The 22,051-nt window shown below is 41.6% G+C and overlaps 1 protein-coding gene across 1 annotated transcript in view; it reads right to left on the bottom strand.

The window, feature by feature from the left end:
- Positions 1-340: 340 nt before the first annotated feature.
- Positions 341-22,051, bottom strand: part of LOC103186581 — a 31,125-nt gene continuing 9,414 nt past the window's right edge. The window contains exons 10-26 of the mRNA XM_042336862.1: positions 20,930-21,072; positions 20,341-20,475; positions 20,065-20,207; positions 18,312-18,464; positions 13,556-13,642; positions 13,138-13,165; positions 11,524-11,631; positions 10,573-10,680; positions 8,316-8,432; positions 7,706-7,825; positions 6,143-6,314; positions 5,380-5,474; positions 4,413-4,680; positions 3,577-3,719; positions 1,737-1,877; positions 1,100-1,245; positions 341-568 (exon numbers count right to left, since the gene is read on the bottom strand). Of these exons, the coding sequence (XP_042192796.1) occupies positions 413-568; positions 1,100-1,245; positions 1,737-1,877; positions 3,577-3,719; positions 4,413-4,680; positions 5,380-5,474; positions 6,143-6,314; positions 7,706-7,825; positions 8,316-8,432; positions 10,573-10,680; positions 11,524-11,631; positions 13,138-13,165; positions 13,556-13,642; positions 18,312-18,464; positions 20,065-20,207; positions 20,341-20,475; positions 20,930-21,072 (2,263 nt within the window). The 3' untranslated portion in view covers positions 341-412. The remainder of the gene's footprint in view (positions 569-1,099; positions 1,246-1,736; positions 1,878-3,576; positions 3,720-4,412; positions 4,681-5,379; positions 5,475-6,142; positions 6,315-7,705; positions 7,826-8,315; positions 8,433-10,572; positions 10,681-11,523; positions 11,632-13,137; positions 13,166-13,555; positions 13,643-18,311; positions 18,465-20,064; positions 20,208-20,340; positions 20,476-20,929; positions 21,073-22,051) is intronic.

The raw sequence follows: 22,051 nt of genomic DNA, 5'->3' as shown, positions 1-22,051 counted from the left end.
GAGGGAGCGAGAAGGGGGTAGAAATAGAAATGATGCTGTTTCAAATCGACTGACACGACCCATTTCTACTGATTAAAAGCTACTGATATCTCAAGAAGTAAACTGTTACGTTCATAAAATCCTTCCATTTGGCCAGGGAAGAGGCTGACCATATTCGAGAATTATTCTGACCAGGGATGAAACTGCAGCAAAAGCAATAGCCTGCGTACCTCACAAGTTAATATTAACTGAAATCTGGCCTTTTTACAGATGATAAGGAAACCCTCGTCAGTGTCGCAATCAGAAAAACAAGTAGAAACAAACATTTTCGGAAGGTTAGGCATTGATTATAGCAAAGGTCTTTTGTAAAGTCACAATTTATTTAAAAGTAAAACTCATTGAGTTAAAGGCAAGTGTTGAAAATGTGGGCCCCCTAATCAATCTGTTTCAGAATCCAGTTAAGGTAGGTGGTGACCCGCACGTAAACACCGGGTTTCTGTCTCAGTCCGCAGCTATCACCCCAGCTGACAATCCCGTAGATTTGGTGACGTCCATCCTTCAGGCAGGTCAGTGGGCCCCCAGAATCACCCTGAAAGTCAAAGGTTCAAGACTGAGCTTGGCGGAGCAGACATTTTGTTTTCATATCAATGAACCAGAAAGCAAGACCTCTTTTTAGGTCATGAAATAAAATCTGCATCAAAGCGTCCAGGAACAAACTGTACAAAAACTTCCCTTTCGGAAGTTCACTCTTCCAACGTTGTTAGCGGTTTTATCTTGTACTGTAGAAACAGTAGAAACAAAAATCTGCAGGGATGCTATTTCAGGGAGTGAGTCGTAAATGTATGGAACAGACTCCCTCGGGTGACGGCGGAAGCAGGAAGTGTTGCTTCTTTCGAGAAGAAATGAGATAGATTTCTGTGTGGAAATAATACCTTGGGATATAATATTTAGTTTGGGGCGACTGCCAGGATGGGGGAAGGCAAACTGGATAGACTTTGGTCTTCTTTCAACGAGCAAATTCTTATGCTCTAACTTGCTTGAGTGCTCGGCTACACTATTTATAACACTGACAAACCATTACGACAATAAAATGAAATAGAGTATTATAGCTGGGACAAACCTGACAGGAGTCCACTCCGCCCTCTTCTAAATTCCCTGCACAAAGCATGCCCCGATCTAGGATCTGATTGTAAGATACACGCTTGTTGCAGGATCTTTGTGAGATCAGCTTTACAGATGCAAACAATAAGTGTTTGGAATAAGTTCCTAGAAAAAGAAAACGGTTGCATGAACAAACATCAAGTTTGCTGTGGAGTCTTGGAGCTTAGTGGTTAGAGCATTCGCATCGCGAGGTTCGATTCCCGGGCAAGACAGGGTGAAAGGGTGGGCAAGTTTCCTTACTCCACATGCCTCTGTTTACCTAGCAGTAAATGGGAACCCGATTGTTAGTCAATTGGTGGATCACTTTTCCTGGGGTTAAAGTCCCTTCAAAATAAATAAATGAATTAATAATAATAATAATAATAATGTGGTCCCTCAAACCACGACTGTTTGTGTGGGACGCTGCTGTGCTCAATTGGCTGCCCGGTTTCGCCCACATAAATACACAGTTAATTAATTCACTTTACAGTATACTCTGTGAAGCGCTTTGAGACGTCTCGAAGATGTGATAAGGCGCCATATCAAATGCAAAGATTATTATTAGACGTTATTAACGAGGACCTGGTAACTTGAATCACGGCTTAAGAGGTACTAACCAAATTCTGTGGTACCCCACCCTGAAATGTAGCATTCGGAGTTGAGTGGCAGGTCAGTGTCACCATCTGGTAAGCAAGCTGTTTTGACATACTTGGTTTCGTTGGCACAATAACCGCTAACAGATTTCAATTTCATCAAAGCTGAAACACAAATGTTAAAGTTAAACATACATTGCTATGTCTTGGCCAACATTTCCCTTCCCTCCCCCCCCCCCCAATAAAATTGGTCATTCATATCATAGATGTTTGTAGGACACCAATTGGTTGCCAAGTTTCGTCTACAAAATTCACAGTCATTACACTTTACAGTAGATGCTGTGAAGTGCTTTGAGATATCATCCTAATGTGAAATGTGCTACATTTGAATGTAATTGTAAGATTTATTATTATTTTTAACCAAGTCGACACGTTTTCAGGACCAATATGAAAGCCATTACAATATGGTATCTTCAAAGTGTATAAGAGGAGGGTGAGGGGTGACCTGATAGAGGGCTTCAAAATGATGAAAGGTTTGGATAGGGTCGACATTGGGAAGATGGTTCCACTTGTGAGGGAGACCAAAACCAGGGGCCATCAATATAAAATAGTCACCAATAAATCAAATAGAGAAGTTAGAAGAAATATCTTCACACAGAGAGTAGTGGGAATGTGGAACATGCTCCCATGAGGAGTTGTGGAGGCAAATAGCGTAGATGTATTTAAGGGGAAGCTGGAGAGGTACATGAGGAGAAAGGAAAAGAAGGTTCTCCTTGAAGGCTTAGTTGAGGAAGGGCAGGAAGAGGCTCATGTGGAGCATAAACACCGGCATAGACCAGTTGGGCTGAATGGCCTGTTTCTGTGCTGTATATTCTAATGTATTCTAAGTATCTAGGGGCATGAAAATAATACAGATTTTTAATAGTCTGGCAGCAGTATCCCACCATAGCATTTATAATTATAAAAATAATAATCCTTGCCTTTGATATATCACCTTATCATGTTGTTAAGACATCTCACAATGCTTCACGTGATATACTGTAAAGCGATGTTCCTGTGCGTATTTTGTGGGTGAATTTTGTGAGCATTTCAATGCAAGCACAACAGCAACAACTTGCATTTATGCAATGCCCTTCACATAAACTTGCCTAAGGCAAAACCTTAGACACGTTTCCTTACTCCACACGCCTCTGTTTAACTAGCAGTAAGTAGGAACCCGATTGTTAGTCGATTGGTGGATTCCTTTCCGGGAGTAATAAACCCTTCCAAAACAAAAAGCAATAATTTGGTCACTCAATCCATGATTGTTTGTGGACGCTGCTTTGCACAATTGGCTGCCGTGTTTCGCCCACAAAATATACAGTCAATTCACGTTACAGTACATTCCGTGAAGCGCTTTGGAAATGCAAGGATTATTATTATTATATTATATAAGAATGTCCAAGTAGGAAAAAATGGCATTTGTAAACTAACATGCACGAACCTCAAATTTGTTCCACACTCAACTGACTAACTGAGCTACACAGGCCATTTCGTATTGAGAGTTCAGCAAATACTTTGATGCTATCAGATGGTGGATGGCGGAGGGGAGGATGGGAGGAGACGCAAAGCAGCTCACCCACAGCTAGCGTAGCCTCATGCACATTGGTAATTCATTGTATCTAGATATATGGAGGTGTTTGCTTCTCTTTAGGTTGGAAGTGTGGCATGTGAATAAGGAAGGGGACATTGTTTTCGAGAAAGAGAGGAAATTAAGATTTTTTTTCTAAGAAATGTTCTACCAATCACCCCAAAAATATTTCTAGTTTTGCTTCAGTTCATCTCTGAAGAGCAATCCACTGGACCCAGAAAGCATCCTGCTTACCTATATCATTGTACAAAGCATCGTCCGTGTCTTCATAGTCATCGTGCACAATGATTTGCTCGACATCAAACCTCTGCTGATTTATTTCTTTTTGTCGTATCTTATTTTTTCCAAGGAACACTTGATAATGCTTAGGTTGTAAGCTAAATATCATTGGGTAAAAAATAAACACATCTTCTTAGAATGCCTTGAAATATATCCATGTCATGACTTTATCTTATTATAGAGCATCAGGCTCTAATCACCAGCAAAGATCTACTCAGCTAAAGTCACTTGTAAATTTGATGTTAGTTTCAAGGCCAATTTCAGGTAGCAAGGACTACCTGGTATATGAGTGACAATTTCCATGAAAGTTGCAATCCTTTGAGTTACATTTGACAATATTTGGCTCAGAAAAAGAGTAATGTGTGTGTTGGAGTGTCACTGGAATTTAAGCAGCTAAAACCAAACAGTTTATCATTGTGAATATTGCCTGGCAAGTTTCCCATTGCTCATCCAATTAATACTATCCTGCCCATTAGAGCTTTGATTTGCAGGGTTATCAGCTGCTGAGTGAGAAGAATCCCTGCTCTTAATGTCTGGTCTGCCCCTTCAATCCCTGTCAATGAGCCAAGCTGTCTGGTGCCTTGGAGTACTCTGGATTTGGATGACTGAGACTGCCATCGAGAGTTGTATCAATTCTGATATTCCATTGCCCAGCACTTCAACTTGGAGCTATATCAGGCCCAAGGAGACCTCTTTTACCTTCCACCCAAGGAGGATATTGCCTCACCTTGCTAGAAGCTGCAAGCTAATAATGGATCTACTCTAGATCATGTTTGCTTCTAAGCATGTACCTTATCTCAAAGCAGTGGGCTGCAGTAAGAACCCAACAAGGTCTGATCAATGTTCCTCCACAAATATGTCCCGGGTCCTTTATACCAATGGCGAATTTCAGTTGCACAGATGCCTGCCAAGGGTGTCTGGAGAGAGTTGTCTTCTGCCCACCATAGATCCGTTGTAAAGAATTCTTGAAAAATGGCTGTCCACAGGTATCAAAAGTCCGAGGAAGTAGGAATGGTGTGACAGTAGGCAATGATGTAGTTTGAGGCAGTGTTGTGGTTTCTACGTGAAGTGCAAAATATTAGCGAAGAGAGTTGCGATCATTTCAAACACGTTTACTTCTATAAACTAAAGCACTATTACACTGTACGATTGCACTATAGTATTTAACACCAAATACGAAGGACAATATTACTTGCAAAGCTGACCCATAATGGTCACTTCACTTTCAGCCATTGCATGTCTGCTAACCAACACTCCACTGCTGGCCACCAGTGCAATAATATTAGCTATGGCGGAATTTTGTGCTCAACTATTATGATGAAGATATGAAGGATGTGGGAGGGGGGGGAGAGGAGGTCAGGGTCTTAGACAGTCTAAAGTGTCTTGTAACTGACTCACTTTGCTGACCACTTTTATCAACAATGTGCCCAGTGATAATTAACACATCAATTTTCAATTTCCTATTTGAACTCGTTCCGTAGCGGACAGCACCAAGACAGATAGATTCCACTGTATCTTTGTCAATGGGTTATGTTGTGGGGGTCGGGGGAGGAAGGGAGGGGAGGGAGAAAGACAATGAAACACAAGTTAAATGTTGTTACTTGGCGGCTACCTCCACTGACTGCATAGACCTTAACACAACAGTGGGTGGAAACTGCAATGCTTCATACCATATGTAATAATTATTACATCAAATCTGTTTAGCAATACTGGGTGTTAGCCCCAGGAGTCAACCATTCACAATAGCCAAAGATATACCTCTGTCGCATGAATAGACTGCACAAAAATCCCATTTCAGTTTTCCATTTGTACCCTCATAAAAGCACCAAGGTTTCTCATCATCATCTGGGTTCCTGGTCAAAGGTACAATTAACATGTAAAGCCAATGTTTCACATCACCCCAAAATGTTCACCTTACTTCGTGGTTGTTTCCGGGCTCCCACATCTACACAATACACACTTTACAGCAAAGCCTATGAAGCAAACCTGCGGAAACACTATTTCAGTGAGCGAGCAGTAAATGCAGGAAACTGGCTCCTCAGGATTCTTTCATGAACAAATTAGATTTCTGTTTGGAATTAATATCTCAGGATACAATAAATAGTTTGGGACACGACATGTGAGTGCGTCTGCTAGGCTGATGGAAGGTGAACTGGATGGACCTTGGTTTTCTTTCGCCCAGCAGTTTCTAATGCTCTTATGCTTTCAGACATCCGTCTGACTTGAAAGACACCGTAACAAATGCGAGGATTGTTATTTTATTTTAACATGGACATCGTTACTTTCATTTTTTTGGTGCCATTTATCTCCCATGTCTCCTTCACTTACATTTGAAGATTACTGCGTTCGACCACAAATACAGAATTACAGTAAAATCTGTGAAGTGCTTCGAAACATCCTCCTGGCATGAAAGGCGTTATATCACATGTAAGGATTAGGATTACTTTAATTGTGTCTTTAATAGTTAATGCTATTTAATCCTAATTAAGTTAATCCTAACCCTAATCCTAATCTATTTTACCTGCAAAACCTGTGGTTAGCAAGGCCATTCTCCTCAGCATGATCTCCAAATATATTGATGTTTTTTTTCAGAAGGCGATGGGAACTCCAATACAAGCACTTTTCCCCGTCATCAGTTATACTAACATTGCCTCTGTAGCTTTCACCAATTTCGTGATAACAGTCATTGGATTCTGCAGAAAATTAAATCCTGTGTTACTTTCAGGCAGGATTAGCGACATCGCTATTTCGTTGTTCTGTCCAGGGCAAATGATCATCCTGTAAAGCTAATTGCGGGATTTTGATTCGGATAATCTTTGCACTTGCTATGACACCTCATCCCATCATCGAAACGTCTCGAAACACTTCACACGATTTTACTGTAAAGTGTAGCAACTGTGTATTTTATAGGCGGACGAAACAGCCAATGTGCCCACGATAATATTGTGTAGCAAACGGTCATGCAGGGAATGATCAATTTTGTCAGGGGACTGGTTGATCAGCACACAGAGAGAAACTCCCTTCTCTTCCCAAATAACCGCTCTAGGCTACTACCTTGATTGAGGCACACGGCATAAATGCAAGCTGTTGCCCTGCGATCTTTAATGTCCATCTTTAACATCTCGTTCAAAGTATCTGCTGAGATTAGATGCACCTCATTGTCTGGATCTAAACAAGCTGATTCATTGAGTGAACCGTTGGACCAGACATGCTCTTTTCAATAGCATATCTTCTGAGGTTCTTTTCAGTAACTTATTTAAATGTGTGTTTCACTATGTGACATTGACTTATTTGTCTGTAATTTCATCCTGGGCTTTATTAAGCAGGTCACGGTGGAGGCGTAAAACAATTGGTACTGTGACCATTGAAATTTTCACAAATGGATTTCATTCTTGACATCTCTAACGCTCATCTTTTGCATCAACTCAAAGTAGTTTCAAGTTCCATTTGCTTCCCACTTATACTCATGATTTATGGTTCACTAAATCACATTTCATCTTAGGCAACGCATAAAGACGGCACTCAATGTTCCACAACACAAGAACCTAGTTATGAATTTAAGGTTGTACTCTGGGAACTCTACTCTATCTTGACGTCACCATGGGAATAATATCTCTAACGCACTATTGGAAAAAAACTTTCCACTAAAGGACGTACAATGAAATTGCAAATTAGCAGTTAACAGCTGAACCAGTGAGGATAGGTTGCCCTCTATCAAGCCTTATGATACTGATATACAATTGGAAATGACTAAATTCATTACTTTTATATCACAACAACACCTTGCATTTACAGAGTGCCCCTCACTCAGTCCCAGAGTGTTTGACAGTGGCAGGGCATGACTCTGAGCCAGGGGAGGGGGGAGGTGACTGCAGGCACGGTCAAACAGGAAGGTCTTCAGGCACGACCTGAAGATGAGGAAGGAAAGGGCAAGGTGGAAGGATAGAGGAAGAGTGCTCCAGAGTTTCAGAGTGTAGTGGCTGAAAGCACGGCTGCCAATGGTGGAATGGAGGGCATGAGGGAGCCAGTCGAGCGGAGGCAGCATAAGGAAATCCATCAAACAAAGACTAGAAAACATTATTACCTGCTTCACAAAATTGTCCTGTGAAAGCTGGAGGACAGGTGCACATGAACGATCTTCTTGCTCTGCCGGGGTTGCATGTTCCTCCATTTTTACAAGGATTTCGTGAACATGGGACAATTGCTGGGAAAAGAGGTTTGGGAAATATCATTTAAATTGTGCGACCATAAAATCTCTCAAGCACATTTCTGTTTGTTGCTTTTGCCTTCCGGCTTGAGTCTGGCTTATCTTTTACACTTTTGGTACGTTCTCAAATCCAGTAAAACACAGAAAATACTCAGGAAAAGATAATAGCTATCATTAATCAATATTGTCCAAATGGATCATTTCAATCGGTACCATAAAACGAATTTTAAGATTTGATAGAAAAGAAACACAAGTCTAGTAAGGATTATGTATTAATTTGTATTTGCTTGACTGGACCTTAGAAGGCATCCATCTGTGGTTATAGTTGGCTTATAGCATGGTTGACACACAACTGTCTGATATTGTCACTAGGCACCACAAGTTGGGATTCTGTATACTGTGTTTAGCAGCCCTGACATTTTTCACATTAAAGTGATTATAAATAGACTTATGTTGTGTTTTAAACGAAAGTTTGCAGTTTACCTACCTCTTCTGCAAAATGGCGGTTTGTAAGGGTATTCACATTTGCACTCGTAGAAAGGTGGAGATGCAGTGAGAACACATTCCCCTTTCCGGCACATGTTTCTCTTGCATGGATTTATCACTGCGTGAAAACACCACCGAACATTCAAAGAATAAAGCACAGGTTTAAAACGGATTTCATTAGTTCCCAGTTCCCGGTTTACCTGCTTTCAGGTTCGGGCGTAAATCAGAATTGGAGCGTCAGAGAAACGTGTCAGAATTATTTTCATAAGAGCAAGAAATCTTGACGGTGTTATAACAAGGTAATACCGATTCATTTATCAATTGAGTCAAACCACATTTCAGTCTTTAACATACAGCTAAAAGAAATGTCACCTGGGTCTAGATTAATCCAGCTTTTAGGGCCTCCAGAATTTTGCAAATTCAGTTTAAACTTTGAAGCCTTTTTTTTGGTAATTTATAAAAGAGTTTACAGAAAACTGCCTTTAAAAGTAAGCTCTTATTTAAGGATTTGCCAAATTCTGGACCCTCTGAAATGCAACCATAAAATAACTGTCATTTCTCCCTGATAGCGTTTGGCAAAACAACGGGATCTAAAACACAGAGATTTCTAATGGTGAGGGATAAGCAAATAACATTTAGCATTGGGAGGAAAGAGAGAGGAACATTTAGAGGCACAATTGTCATCCTAGCGCTGACAAAATAGAGACAGGACTGCAGACATCAAAGTTGACTTCGCTGATAGCATCTCGATTACCTTACCAGAGGTCATGGAGGGAAAACTAAGCAAATATAAGAACCTTGAACATTGCTCCATAAATTTGCTTTTGTGTCACATGGGTATACTTTGTGTTGCAAAACTACGAAGGGACGTCAAGAAACTGAAAGTCACATTCAGAGATGCCGGGCAAGAAAAAAACACAATAGGACTTGCTCAAATTTCACAAAGTGGAACAGTTGATTTAGGTTTTGTTCGCCGACGCTCATTTACCAGGCAAAGGATACCCGTGAACAGGGAGGGTTCGATTTTCGAAGCCGAGAAGATGAAACGCTTATGATAAACAGCAAAAAAAAACAATAAGATGCCCACAGATGTTTGAAGTGTTACGTAGATTCCATATGGTGTGTGCTCTGTACGTGCGTAGGTCTATATGGGTCTAAGCTGGACAAGCAGCGCGGAAGCTTGCCGGCCAGTGATATCAATGGCAAGCTGTGCGGTTTTAGCTGATTTGACTCCGGCAGTTACCCCCCACCACACATTCTGTGGCCCCCCCCCCAAGCCTTGGCTCTTGCCAACCTATGCCTAATACTTTCCAGAATTAGGTAAGCAGGATGGGTCCCTCCAGAGAGGCAGAGAGAGAGAGAGAGAGAGAGAGAGAGAGCGCATTCCATTCTAACAATCTATCCCTGGGATTCCCTTGTGGATGCATGGAAATCTCAGCCTTGGTTTGGAGCCGCTTAAGCAATGGTGATGGGTTTCCGCGTGTATCAGACACCTGACTGGGTGTAAAAATTTTTTTTTAAAAAATGGATGTTTGAATACCTTGAGCTAGTCTTCCAATGGAAGAAAGGAAAGCCACCATCAGGCCAATAGATCAGGAAGGATTACAGACTAGTCATCAATGTTAGAATGAAAAGTAGACGCTAAAGTCATGTTCAGCTGCCAGACTGCCCAGCTCCTCGCTATGAAAGCTCCAAATCATCCAGACTCCTGCAGTCTGTGTTCCCTCCCACACCAAGTTCCTTGAGCTCACGTCACTCCTACTCTCGCTCAGCTCCCTATCCCCAGTGGATTGAATGCAAGATCTTTGTCCTCACTTTCAAATCCTTACTCATCTCACTCCACCTACTGCCTCCTTCCACTCGGTAAAAACTGGCGTGCTTCATGTGGTCTACCCAATACATCCCACAACACCACTGGTGGATGAACTTTCAGCCATTCTGCCCCCACTCTCTGGAACTCCATTCCTTGCTCCCTCCCTCCCTTCCCGCCTTCAAAACCTACCTGAAGACCTAACGTTTTGGGCTGCAAGTCAACTACGCAAAGCTCTTTGGGACATCCTCCTCACATGAAAGGCGCTGTGTAAATGTAAATTGGTTTTGTTTTACAGATGGTTTCACTTATTGCATCAAAGTAAGTAGCAGTGATTATTAAAGCTTTTTTGTGGCACCTCGGTCAGATTTACAAAATAATAACATCAGTAAAAATATACCAGTAAAAATAAACTCTTCAGGAAGACAATATTGAGAAGAAACATTACCTAGTTGACACTTCTTCCCTTTGTACTGAGGGGTGCAATGACACTGGAAGCCTTTCAGCGTTGCTTTACAGGTACCCTCATTTTCACAAGGATTTGGTGAGCACGGATCTACAAAGATGTCTCAGTGTTAGTATTAACTGTGTGCGTAAGATACGTGCCTTAATAAACAGACAATGTACAGCTGATGTACAATACAGGTGTTCGATTCCAAGATCCTCTCACTCGTTTTCAAATCGCTTCATGCCCTCGTACCTCCCTCCCTCCCCGATCTGGTTACCCCCCACTCCACCACCCGCTGCCTCCGCTCGGTTGGCTCCGGCCTCCTGTTTGTCCCTCGTCCCCTCCGTTCTACCATCGGTGGCCGTACCTTCAGCCACTACAACCCCGAAACTCTGGAACTCTCTCCCTCAATCCCTCTGCCTCGCCCCCTCCCTCCCCACCTTCAAATCCCATCGAAAGACCTTCAGCTTCCTTGTCGACTGTGCTTACGGTCACCCCTCCCTCTCCCCCTGGCTTGGAGTCAGACTTTGCCACTGTTAAGCGCTCTGGGAGGCTATCCCTTGTGAAGGGTGCGACGTAAAGGTAAGTTGTTGTTGCTGTTATTGGAACGTGGAATGCCTTGCTGTGAGTGGCTCTCAATTCTAAGAGGTTAACAATATTTAAAAGGCAATCAGATAAATATCTGAAAAGAAACAATATAAAAAAGTTCCGGGGTCTATACTGTAAATTCTATGCGTCAATAAACTAACAGAAACATAAAACTAGAAAATTACCAATCAAGGACACAAAGAAAGTGTAGTTTTTCTCAAAGCCATTAGTGTGCCTGACCTGTTGGTGGGGAAAGGCAGGAATGAAATACCCCTCATCCAAGAATTTATTTTCCCGATTAATCTGTGAGATCAGATTGCATTAAGAATACGTTATAGAATTGAAAGAAAAAAGACAAGGGACCTTCTTCACTGTAATCGTAGTTAAGCCACGGTGGATCCAAGTCTTCATCATCTTCATCATCACCCTCATTATGTTCATCAGCATAAACCTCGTCGTAAATATCTAGATCTTGAGCAGAGTTCAGCAAAGGGTTATTCATTCTCTTTATATTTGTCATGCATGTTCTTGAGCATCCCACGAGTCAAGGCCATCGCACAGTTTGTACAAACTGAACAGAAGACCATTTGGTCATTTTAGACGTAATGGAGCTCAGCACAAAACAACGCCAGTTAATTCTTTGTAGAAACAAGCCATTCAAAAGATTCCTTCTTCTCCCGATGACCCAATAAATAGAGATTTCCCGAATGACCCAGGGAGAGCAACTGAGTACAGAGCAGCCCAGTCTCTCCACCAGTCGCTGATCGGAACCAGGGCTACTATTGAATGTTTTGGCATCTGTAAGTGTGTGTGTGTGTGGGGGTGGGGGGGGGGCTTTCTGCAAGTGTGTAAGGGGTATATACATCAGCATGGACTAGTCGGGTTAAATAGGCTGCTTTCTTGCTGAAATGTTCTCCGTAAAAGATACTCAATATCTTGTTGCATGAAGAATCATCAGTTGTGGAAAGTAATGCATAGCGGGACATTGTCTGTTCAGTAGATAGGAAAGATCTACTCAGGAGACAGATAGTAGCAAAGAGAGGAGGTTCCAGTTCCAGCACATTCAGTTAACTCATGTTTAATACTTCAGGAATGTATTTGTCAACGTAAAGCACGTGTTACACCCTTAGACTGTCTGTGGCAAATGTATACCAAACAGTCAAATTATTAAGCCTTTGCTAAGCCTCTGCAACTGCATGGCCCTGATGCAAGAGGGGAAATGAGGAGAATTATTTTTACCCAGAGAGTCTTCACGGTCTGGAACTCTCTGCCTGAAAGGCTGGTGGAAACAGATTCAATAACAACTTTCAAAAGGGAATTGGATAGGGACTTGAAAAGGAAAAACTTGCAAGGATACGGGAAAAGAGTGGGGGAGTGGGACTAATTGGGTAGAAAGAGCCAGCACAGGCACGATGGGCCGAATGGCCTCCTTCTGTGCTGTAATATTCTATGATTCTATAAGTTAACATCTATCGAGGATACAATCTCTATCTGTCACTATTCTCCCTTTGCACTCCTCACCCCTTCCGAAAGCCCCAAATTCTTTTCATTTTGCAAATAAATCCGTCCTTTTTGTCACAAAAAGCACATTCTGAAGGACTCTGACTAGAATAGAAATAATTAAAATGGCAAATTTGAATATGTAGAGTTCTAGAGATATAAGCTGGAATTAAATCCTTTGACTAAGTGTAATCAATTGAACCTTGTTATCATTTTCATTATGATATGCAAATGTTATGTCTGGAAAGTTCAGCTCCACAATAATCTTTCCTGCATGTTGTAGAGCTGTATAATAGGCAGATATTATATCATTATATTCTGCAGAACTATAGTTATACCTGACTGAGCCTGTGTACATTTCACACCAACTATGGCAAACTACATTTTATTTATGCTTTTGTTCGAAATCTTAATCCTTTTTCACACGAGTAGAAAACAAGTTTCTTGTTTTTATTAAAAAGAGGCAAAGTCACTTACCATCGAGATTCCAATATGCATAGGATTCCTACACAGAACAGAAGAAGCATCAGAACATTCAAGATTTACACAAACTCAGCAGAAATCAGCGGAAGCTTATCTTTTGTGCAAAAAAAAAAGCCATCAAAGGTTCAGCAAAGAAAGAATCAAACCAATCAAAGAAACCAATCAAACCCATGCAATCCCCCCGCCACCACCCCCACCAAAAAAGTAATACACTTTTGAAAATTTGCTTCTGTTGCGATAATATGCTTCTATTAGATAAAAACTCCGAATGACACCCGAAAGGACACGTATACTAAAGATCATGCCTCGTCTATGTACAGTCTGTGCGCGCATAAAGTACCATTCATTTACCTGAAGCACGTTAAAACAAGTGAGAAAGGTTTTGGAAACCAGATTTATTTCTGTTACTTACCGTTAAAGGAACAACCACTTGTAAGGCCACGCACATGAGGATCAGAGTTATGGCCTTTGCCATGGTGACAAGGAGCAGGCCGGTCAGTTAGCCACCAGCTAATGTACCTGAGTTTGATGTTAAAAAACCAAGCACGATTACCGGTGTCAGAATGGCCCAGTTTGGGCCATAGGTGGAAACTGTTAACTGGACCTCAAACCCAGATTAATGTTTAATGAACAGACGTCCTGCACTCTTACGCCATACCGATGGAGAACAGTCACCTGACCCCTTTGTTATTCCAGCGTCAGTTTGTTCAACAAATGTAACTTTGATAAGATAATCAAAGTCCATTTAACCAGAATTTACGCATTTTCTCTGCTACCTTTAGTTATCAGGTAACATTTTAAAACTATTTTATCGGGTACTTTTTAATAATACATAATAATCCTCGCACTTGATATGATGCCTTTCACATCGATAGGATGGCTCAAAACACTTTACAGGATTTACTGCAAAGTCCGGTGACTGTGTATTTTGGAGGCGAATTGGGTATTCAGTTGGATATTATATTATTGAATATTTTTTAAAAAAAGCTACGTGATAACGAAAAATCAATACTGAAACCTATGATGAAAATCAGTAATAAGATGAGACTTCTGCTGAAAGTTAACCAGGTTTCTCCAAAGTATTTTCACAGAGTTTAAATCAGGTTTTACTCACAGTTTACAATTTAAAGGCGATTTTTTTTTCTCGAACTGAAAATTGCCAATGTGTTTCTGCCATTAAAATTGAAACGTAAAACAAAAAATTAACCCCGGCCTAAATAATAAATTAAATTGCATAGTTTATCATTGGAGATTCCCACACAACCCTGTTCTTGTATCCCAATCTTGTAAATCATTCCATGTCTCCAGCACACGATTCTGCTGGTGCAAAACAATGGTGCTGCGTTCAAAGATTCACCTGTCCTAAAGATGTTGTTTTCCTTTGGCAATGGAAATACGGTGATCAACCTTCAATAGGAAAGGGTTCAAATCTATTCTAGTTTTAGGCTTGGATAATACAATACAAAATGACATTTGTACAGCGCCTTTCACGTCGAGAGCATGTCCTCAGGCGTTGGACAGTCAAGGACCTGAGCTGGGGTTTGGGATCAGGGAGAGTAGAAGGGTGGCTGAAGGCACGGTCAAAGAGGAGGGTCTTGAGATGTGCCTTGAAGGAGGCGAGGGAGGGAGCGAGACAAAGGGAATGTGGGATGGAGATAACTAAGTAATTTGAGATGTGCTATTTTTGTGACAGCATCTGAATCCCTCAAGTACTTTGTCCACAATTATAATTCTTTTTTGTCTAACAGCTCTTTTGCCTTAATTAAAAGAACGTGGTTTGTGGAGGAAGCAGCCCTGATCAGCTGAGTGACCCATGGTATTCTCATTTCCTGCTCGCTTGTGATCTTGCTCCGAACGATTGAATCATTTTCGATACAAAGCCCAGCGGCTCCTGTAATTTTGCTAACACCAGACCTAAAAATTTCCCAATGTAGCTAAGAGAGAAGTGAGACTCAACAACAACTTACATTTATATCGTACCTTCAAGCAGGGTAGGGTCCATTGCCCCGAGCACTTGGATAGAAGCAGTCAGAGTATCCAAACATACAGAGTACCAGAAAAGGATGGTCAACAAGGTCTAACCTTCAACAGGCAAGTCCAAGGAGAAGTGACAGGTTGGTGTGCTTTGTAGAGATACTTTCAAACCCATCTGTTCACATCAGATCACATTAGACAACAGGCAAATCTTTGGCGTTAAAGTCAGTCACAGGCTTATACAGGGTGAATCCAAGGTCCTCACTCATAGGTCTCTCTAGGAGATGTTCCAACTCTTTGTTGTGTAAACATTCACACACACCAACTCGGTGACAAAACCTTCAGGGAAAGACATCTCCTCTAATAGCTGCGCACTCTCTACCAATGTTGTCTTAAAAAAACATAATTAATAATTAAAAACTCGATAAGTAAGGACTTGTGATTCACCCTGTTTTATTGGCTAGGGCTTGTTTGTGTGTGTGTGTGTGTGTGAGTGTGTGCGTGTGTGGGGACCATGTTCAGTGTACTATTATTGTAAGCTTGGCCAGATGGGCTAGATTTCTTTTCATCAAACACTTCCTCTCTGACTTGGCTTTCCGCCACTTGAGATGTTCTCTGATTATGCTTCCTTCTCTAGAACAGTCTCCACCTCCAATCATTCTTTGCTTGTCCTTCTGTTCTCTGTAGGAATCCTTCCCCTGCAGGTACAGTGTACGATAACATTATTTTCCAAACCTAAATCCGGAAATACATGGATAACAGCAATTCCCGTCTTTCAGATTCAAGTGCACAGCTTATCTGTGATCAACATCATGTAACATGGCACCATGGACAAAGCACAACTATTAATATCGATCCTGCATATTAAAGATGGTAATACAAGTCATACCGACCTGTTTAATCTGAGGATGGATGAAATATTATTTAATGATTCAGTTAGTGTCATTCAAGGTTGCGACAAGTAACTGATGTTCGTTCCAACCTTTTCCGTCTGTCTGTGGTGAAAAATCGGTCATGCCTTTGCTTCTGCCACCTCTTCGTGTTTTTAAAATTAAAATCTTCCTCTTAACTACGAAAGCAGGTAATTTTTTGGGGGGTGTTTACTATTACTACCTTCTTTCTGTATCTTTAAGAGAGAAAAAAAACTATTTGCTTTGCACCTTTTGTGTCATCTTCAAAAGGGAATTGGATAGGTACTTGAAGAGGAAAAATTTGTAAGGATATGGGGAAAGAGCGGGTGGGGGGGAGTGGGACTGATTGGGCAGCTCTTCCAAAGAGCCGGCACAGGTATGATGGGCCAAATGGCCTCCTTCTGTGCTGTAATGTTCTATGATTCTATCTGGCAAAACCTCAGTAATAATAATAATAATCCTTGCATTTGAAATGACGCCTTATCACCTCTTCGAGACGTCTCAAAGCGCTTCACAGAATATACTGTAAAGTGCAGTGACTGTATATTATGCGGGCGAAAGTGCCAAGATATCCAATAGGAAGACAGATCTACCCACTGAGTGCTGCACCAGAGGTGACTGCTACTTACCCTTAGCAATTCCACTTGTTATCGAGGGCTTATTTTGTTTCATTCACTATGTGCTGCCAATCCTTCTACGTGCACTTATTATGGGGAAATTCCTGCACTTGGATGAGCGGAGTAGATAACAAAGATTCCTTGACGTGCAAAGCTTTCAGGCTGGAATGTCCCTGTTCGTGGTTCCTTACCGTTTTACACTGCTCTAGTCCGAGATCCTATAATTCCTAAAAGTACTGAAATTTAAAAGTATCATTAAGGTATGTAGCCCCTTGTTGTGAATATTCCTGAAGGCTTTAAGTGATCCTCCACCTCCCCACTTGAACCCAGAGGTCTGAAGCTATATGTTTTTATCGTTTTATGGGTTATACGATTCAACTACTTTCAATGGAATCACATGTATTCCATTTTAAAGGATTAAAATGAACTACTTTGGATTTGGGGTTTGTGCTAAATGTCCACTATTCTAGTGAGGAAAATATTCTGCTCGTCAATGTTCCTTTAATCCTGCAATCACAACACAAGTAAAGCCAATTTGCTTAAATCTAGGAATGAATGTATAAACTTCTCGACTTATAACCTCAGTACGTCTCAGACCTTAAAGAGGTTCAGCACAATGCTCCAAAAGATGTCCAGCTAAATCCAAATGAGTTCTAACCATCTCTTTAATCAACAACAACAACTTGTAGCGGCATACACGTGGGGTAGCATCCTGGAGCGCTTGACAGTGACGGAGTCTGACACAGAGCCAGGGGGAGGTGACCATAAACACGGTCAAAAATGAGGGTCTTTAGGTGGGATTTGAAGGTGGGGAAGAGGGGCAAGGATTGAGAGAGAGAGAGAGAGAGAGACAGTTGCAGGGCGTAGTGGCTGAAGGCAGAAGAAACATATACACGGACACTGAATTTAGAACTTTTCTACAATTCTGCACAATCTTAAATCCTTAGATAAAATAATTATCCTGGCAATAGCACCTTACCATATCACTGGGATGTCTCAAAGCTCTTCATATGATTTTCCTGTGAAGTGCAGCTACTGTGTACTTGTAGGTGAACGAATATTGAAGATCTTACAAGATATGTGGAATTAAAGCACTCAAAATTAGAGATAATAATCCTTGCACTTGGTATAGTGCCTTATCATGTCATAGAGACTTCTGAAAGGTTTCACGGGATTTAACTATGAAGTGTAGTGACTTTGTATTTGTAGGAAAACATGGCAGCCATGCAGTGAGTGACCAATTTTTATTTGAGGGATTGTTGACCAAGACATGATGAAAAACTTCTGTGTTATCAAGGAAGCTATGGGGAGAAATAGGCCATATATTCAGAGCTGGTGATCACAGAATAGCCCATTTGAAGTTTGATACCAAAGTCTGTATCAAAGACTTGACAGAAACAGTTACACTCAGCAAGTACCAGACAAATGACACCTCAGTAGTCCCCAAATTAGTCATAACCAGTCGTAATTGATACAGTATTAATGTCTTTATGGCAAAAAAAATTTAAGGACGGAAAGTGATCCCATTGCAATTAAAACTCTGGCAATAACACATTTAAAAGGGCTTTCGTTGAAAAAGAAATAGATTTTCCAAAGATTTTATCTGACGCCCTTTTTTCCCCACCTGTTATTGAGAAAGATCCCATAATTTAAGAAATTGGATTTAATTGATTCGTGCGTTAATCCAGGAGAGGAAGGCGGGGACACGAGCATAAACTCCGGGTTTATTTCTTAATCCACAGCTATCGCCCCAACTGACCAAACCGTACACATGGTAACGTTCATTTCTCTCGCACGTCAGAGGTCCTCCAGAATCACCCTGTGTGATAAAAGGTACATCAACCACACATTAAGTTTAGAAAAACATAATCCGTAATAATCCTTGCGTTCGATACAGAGATTTTCACATTGAGAGCAACACTGTAATGTGTTGTGACTGTGCATTTTGTAGGCAAACACAGCAATCAGTGTCCCACAAACAATCACAACAACAACTTGTACTTATATTGCGCCCTTCACACGGGATAGTGTCTTGTCTCGGAGCCTGACATCAAGCTGTGGGGACAGTGGAGGTGACGGTAAACATGGCCGAAGCGTAAAGTTTAATCTGAAAATGGGGAAGGAGGAGGCAAGGCGGAGGGGTTGAGGGGGAGAGGGCCAAAGTCTCGGAGGGTAGTGGCTGAAAGCACAGTCGCCAATGAGGGACAGGCAGAAAGTCATAGCCAGCCGAGCGGAGGTGGCAGGTGATTTGGGATTTAGGGAAGATAATATTAATAATAATCGTTGCATTTGATATAGTGCCTCATCACATCTTCCAGACGTCTCAAAGCTCTTCACAGGATATACTGTAAAGTAAATTGACTGTATATTTTGTGGGGGAAACACGGCAGCCAATTGCGCACAACAGCGTCCCACAAACAGTCGTGGATTGAGTGACCAAACTATTAGATTTCCGAAATCTCACAGCAATCAGGAGTGTGGTCGCTTTACACCTTATGTTACTCGGTCACTTTTTTCTATTTAAAAAAGTGTTGACTTCTGAATTTTATGCATCAAAAGCTCCTTTGATATTTTTTTCTCCGCTGCGGCTGCTACTTTTTTAGATATATACTGGTAGTTAGTGCCGCAGATTAAAGGAATCCTCTGGGGAAGGCTCAGGGTAGCTGTGTTTCTGAGTTTACTGTGGTATCCAGCAATTTCTACACTTAAAGCATTACATTTAAGTGCACTTGGGTTTCCCAGTCTTGTATCTTACCCGCCAATGGTCTAGCAGGATATCACTTTGACGCCTCATGAACAATGTAAAGGAACCGACTGCCTAGAGGTGTTAGTGTATGATGTTACAGTCAGAATTTATTCTCAGTCAGACTGGGCAAGTTTCCCTACTCCACACGCCTCTGTTAACCTAGCCGTAAGTAGGATCCCGGTTGTTAATCGATTGGCGGATCGCAATTCCGGGCGTAATAATCCCTTCAAAATATTTTTGAAGGGAAATCTAATAGATTGGTCACTTCAGTCAACGACTGTTTGTGAGACATTGCTGTGCGCAATTGGCTGCCGCGTTTCGCCCACAAATACAGTCAATTCACTTTTCAGTACATCCTGTGAAGCGCTTTGAGTACGTCTCGAAGACGTGATAAGGCGCTGTATGGAATGCAAGGATTATTTTCCAGCAGTGGCCCCAAAATCAGACACAGCCTGATTAATCCCCTCGATACTGCAGCACTTCCAATTACTGCTACAGCTGAGATCAGATAACTCAACAAAAACAAGAACTTTATATAGTGCCCTTCATGCCAGATGGCGTCTCGGAGCGCCTAACGCAGGTTAGGATTGGAATCTGCAACTGTATTAGCTATGTCACCTACAGGATCAAACAACAGAGCAGGTTCCACAATCCAATAGTAAGTAATGCAAACCTGGCAGGAATCCACACCACCTTCTAAGTTCCCGGCGCAAAACATGCTGTTATCAAGGAGTGTTCCATAAGACCGAGGATCCTTGCAGCGTTGATTGGAAATCAATCTCACAGTCGTATCCAGTAACTGATCTGATGTTACATCTTGAAAATAGTCAATAAAAAAATATTATATATGTAAGGAAATGTTTTGTTAATAATCAGCAATTCGTATGTTACTCTAAATTGGGTGGGGGAGGGGGGGGGGGAAACCTATATATAATAATAAATGACGTACCTAATTCTGTCTTGCCCCATCCTGAAATGTAACATTCAGTGCCTGGCTGGAAATCAGTGTCTGGTAAACAGGCAGGCTTCACGTACTTTGTGATCTCGGCACAGTGTCCGTTGACTGGTTTAATCTTTACTAAAGCTGGAATGAAAACGTGGATTTCCATCAGCAGTGTCGCTGGGCAGGCCAGCTGGACAACGATATCAATGGCAAGCTGTGTGGTTTTAGCTGGTTAGACTCCAGCAGTTACCCCCCAATGCACACTCTGGTATCCCCCCAAGCCTTGGTCTCTTGCCAACCTGCGCCTAATACTTTCCAGGAGTGGATAAGCAGGATGCATCTCACCAGGGAGGAAGAAAGAGAGAGAGAAAGAGAGCGCATTCCATTCTGACAATCTATCTCTGGGATTTCCATGTGTAGGTGGGGATGCATTGAATTCTCAGCTTGGTTTGGAGGCTCTTAAGTCACGGGGGTGGGTTTCTGCGTGTGTCAGACACCCGGCAGACGAAATAAAAGTCAGCATTGTCGGCGATACTGAAAGGTTAGTGAAGAGGAAGCGCAGCCGATCTACTGAAATGGGTTGCGGTTTGCTTACCAATATCATTCAACAAAACCATTGGGCCCCCATAAAAGTTCTCGTGGACAAAAGTCCTTTCGACATCAAAGTTCTGCTCGTGCATCTCCGTCCTTTTAAGATTTTGTTTACCGAGTCGTAAGCGAAAATCTCTGGCCTGTGCACTATGTATTGGTTAAAAAAGACAACAACTTCCAACTATAAAGGTCTTAAAGTGAATTGCAACAAGTTAGTGAAGAGCACACAGTATATTCATTCCAATCGTAGCTGGCTCTTAACATTAGACGTTCCTTAACAGATTTAAGGTCCGAAGTACTTGTTCTTGAGTTTTTTTGCAAGAGCCAAGCAAAAGAAAATATATTTTATAGATCACAACAGTAATGTCATAAGATAATTATCCTTGCATTTGATATCGCACCTATTACAGTGAATTGACTTTACAGCATATTCTGTGAAGTGCTTTGCGAGGTCTCGAAGACATAGTAAGGCGCTGTATCAAATGCAAGGATTATTATGTTATTATTATATCGCATTGAAACATCTCAATTGGTTGGTTGACAAGTGCTGTAATTTTATTTTATTTGTGGTATAATAGTGACTGCTCCACATTCCCCATCCACCCGCCCCACCATCGGCATTCAGCTTCTCTGCCCCCACCCTTTAGAACTCCATCCCACAGTCCCTTCATCTTGCTCCCTCTCTTGCCTAGATATTTTATTTGTAGTCACTTTTTATTGGTAGACAATAAACACTGCAGCCAATTCTCGCACAGGAAGGTGCCCAAAAGCAGTCATAAAGTGAATGATCAGTTTATCTGGAGAAATGCTGGCCGGGAAACTGAGAGAAATTCCCTTCCCTCTTCGAATGGGATCTTCAATGGAATATTATTATCTTTAATGTGCACCTGAGCCAACAGAAGAGAAATAGCTTTGACATCTCATTTGATGGTTGGCACCTCTGATAACACAGCGCTGTGCAGTACTACCCTGGAGTGAGAGTGTGGATGAACTATTAGCTTTTATCCTGAAGTGGGGATTGGGACCACAACCTTCTGAATAGAGACAAATGTGCCACCGACTGAGCCAAATTCAGACCGAACAGATTTTTTTTTAAAAAGAGGATAGTTCAACAACAACTCCAAAA

The sequence above is a fragment of the Callorhinchus milii genome, unplaced genomic scaffold, assembly GCF_018977255.1.
Source record: "Callorhinchus milii isolate IMCB2004 unplaced genomic scaffold, IMCB_Cmil_1.0 Scaffold7, whole genome shotgun sequence".
NCBI lineage: Eukaryota > Metazoa > Chordata > Chondrichthyes > Chimaeriformes > Callorhinchidae > Callorhinchus > Callorhinchus milii.
Note: the sequence above shows the minus strand (reverse complement) of the source record. Positions and strands in the feature narration are given on the sequence as shown.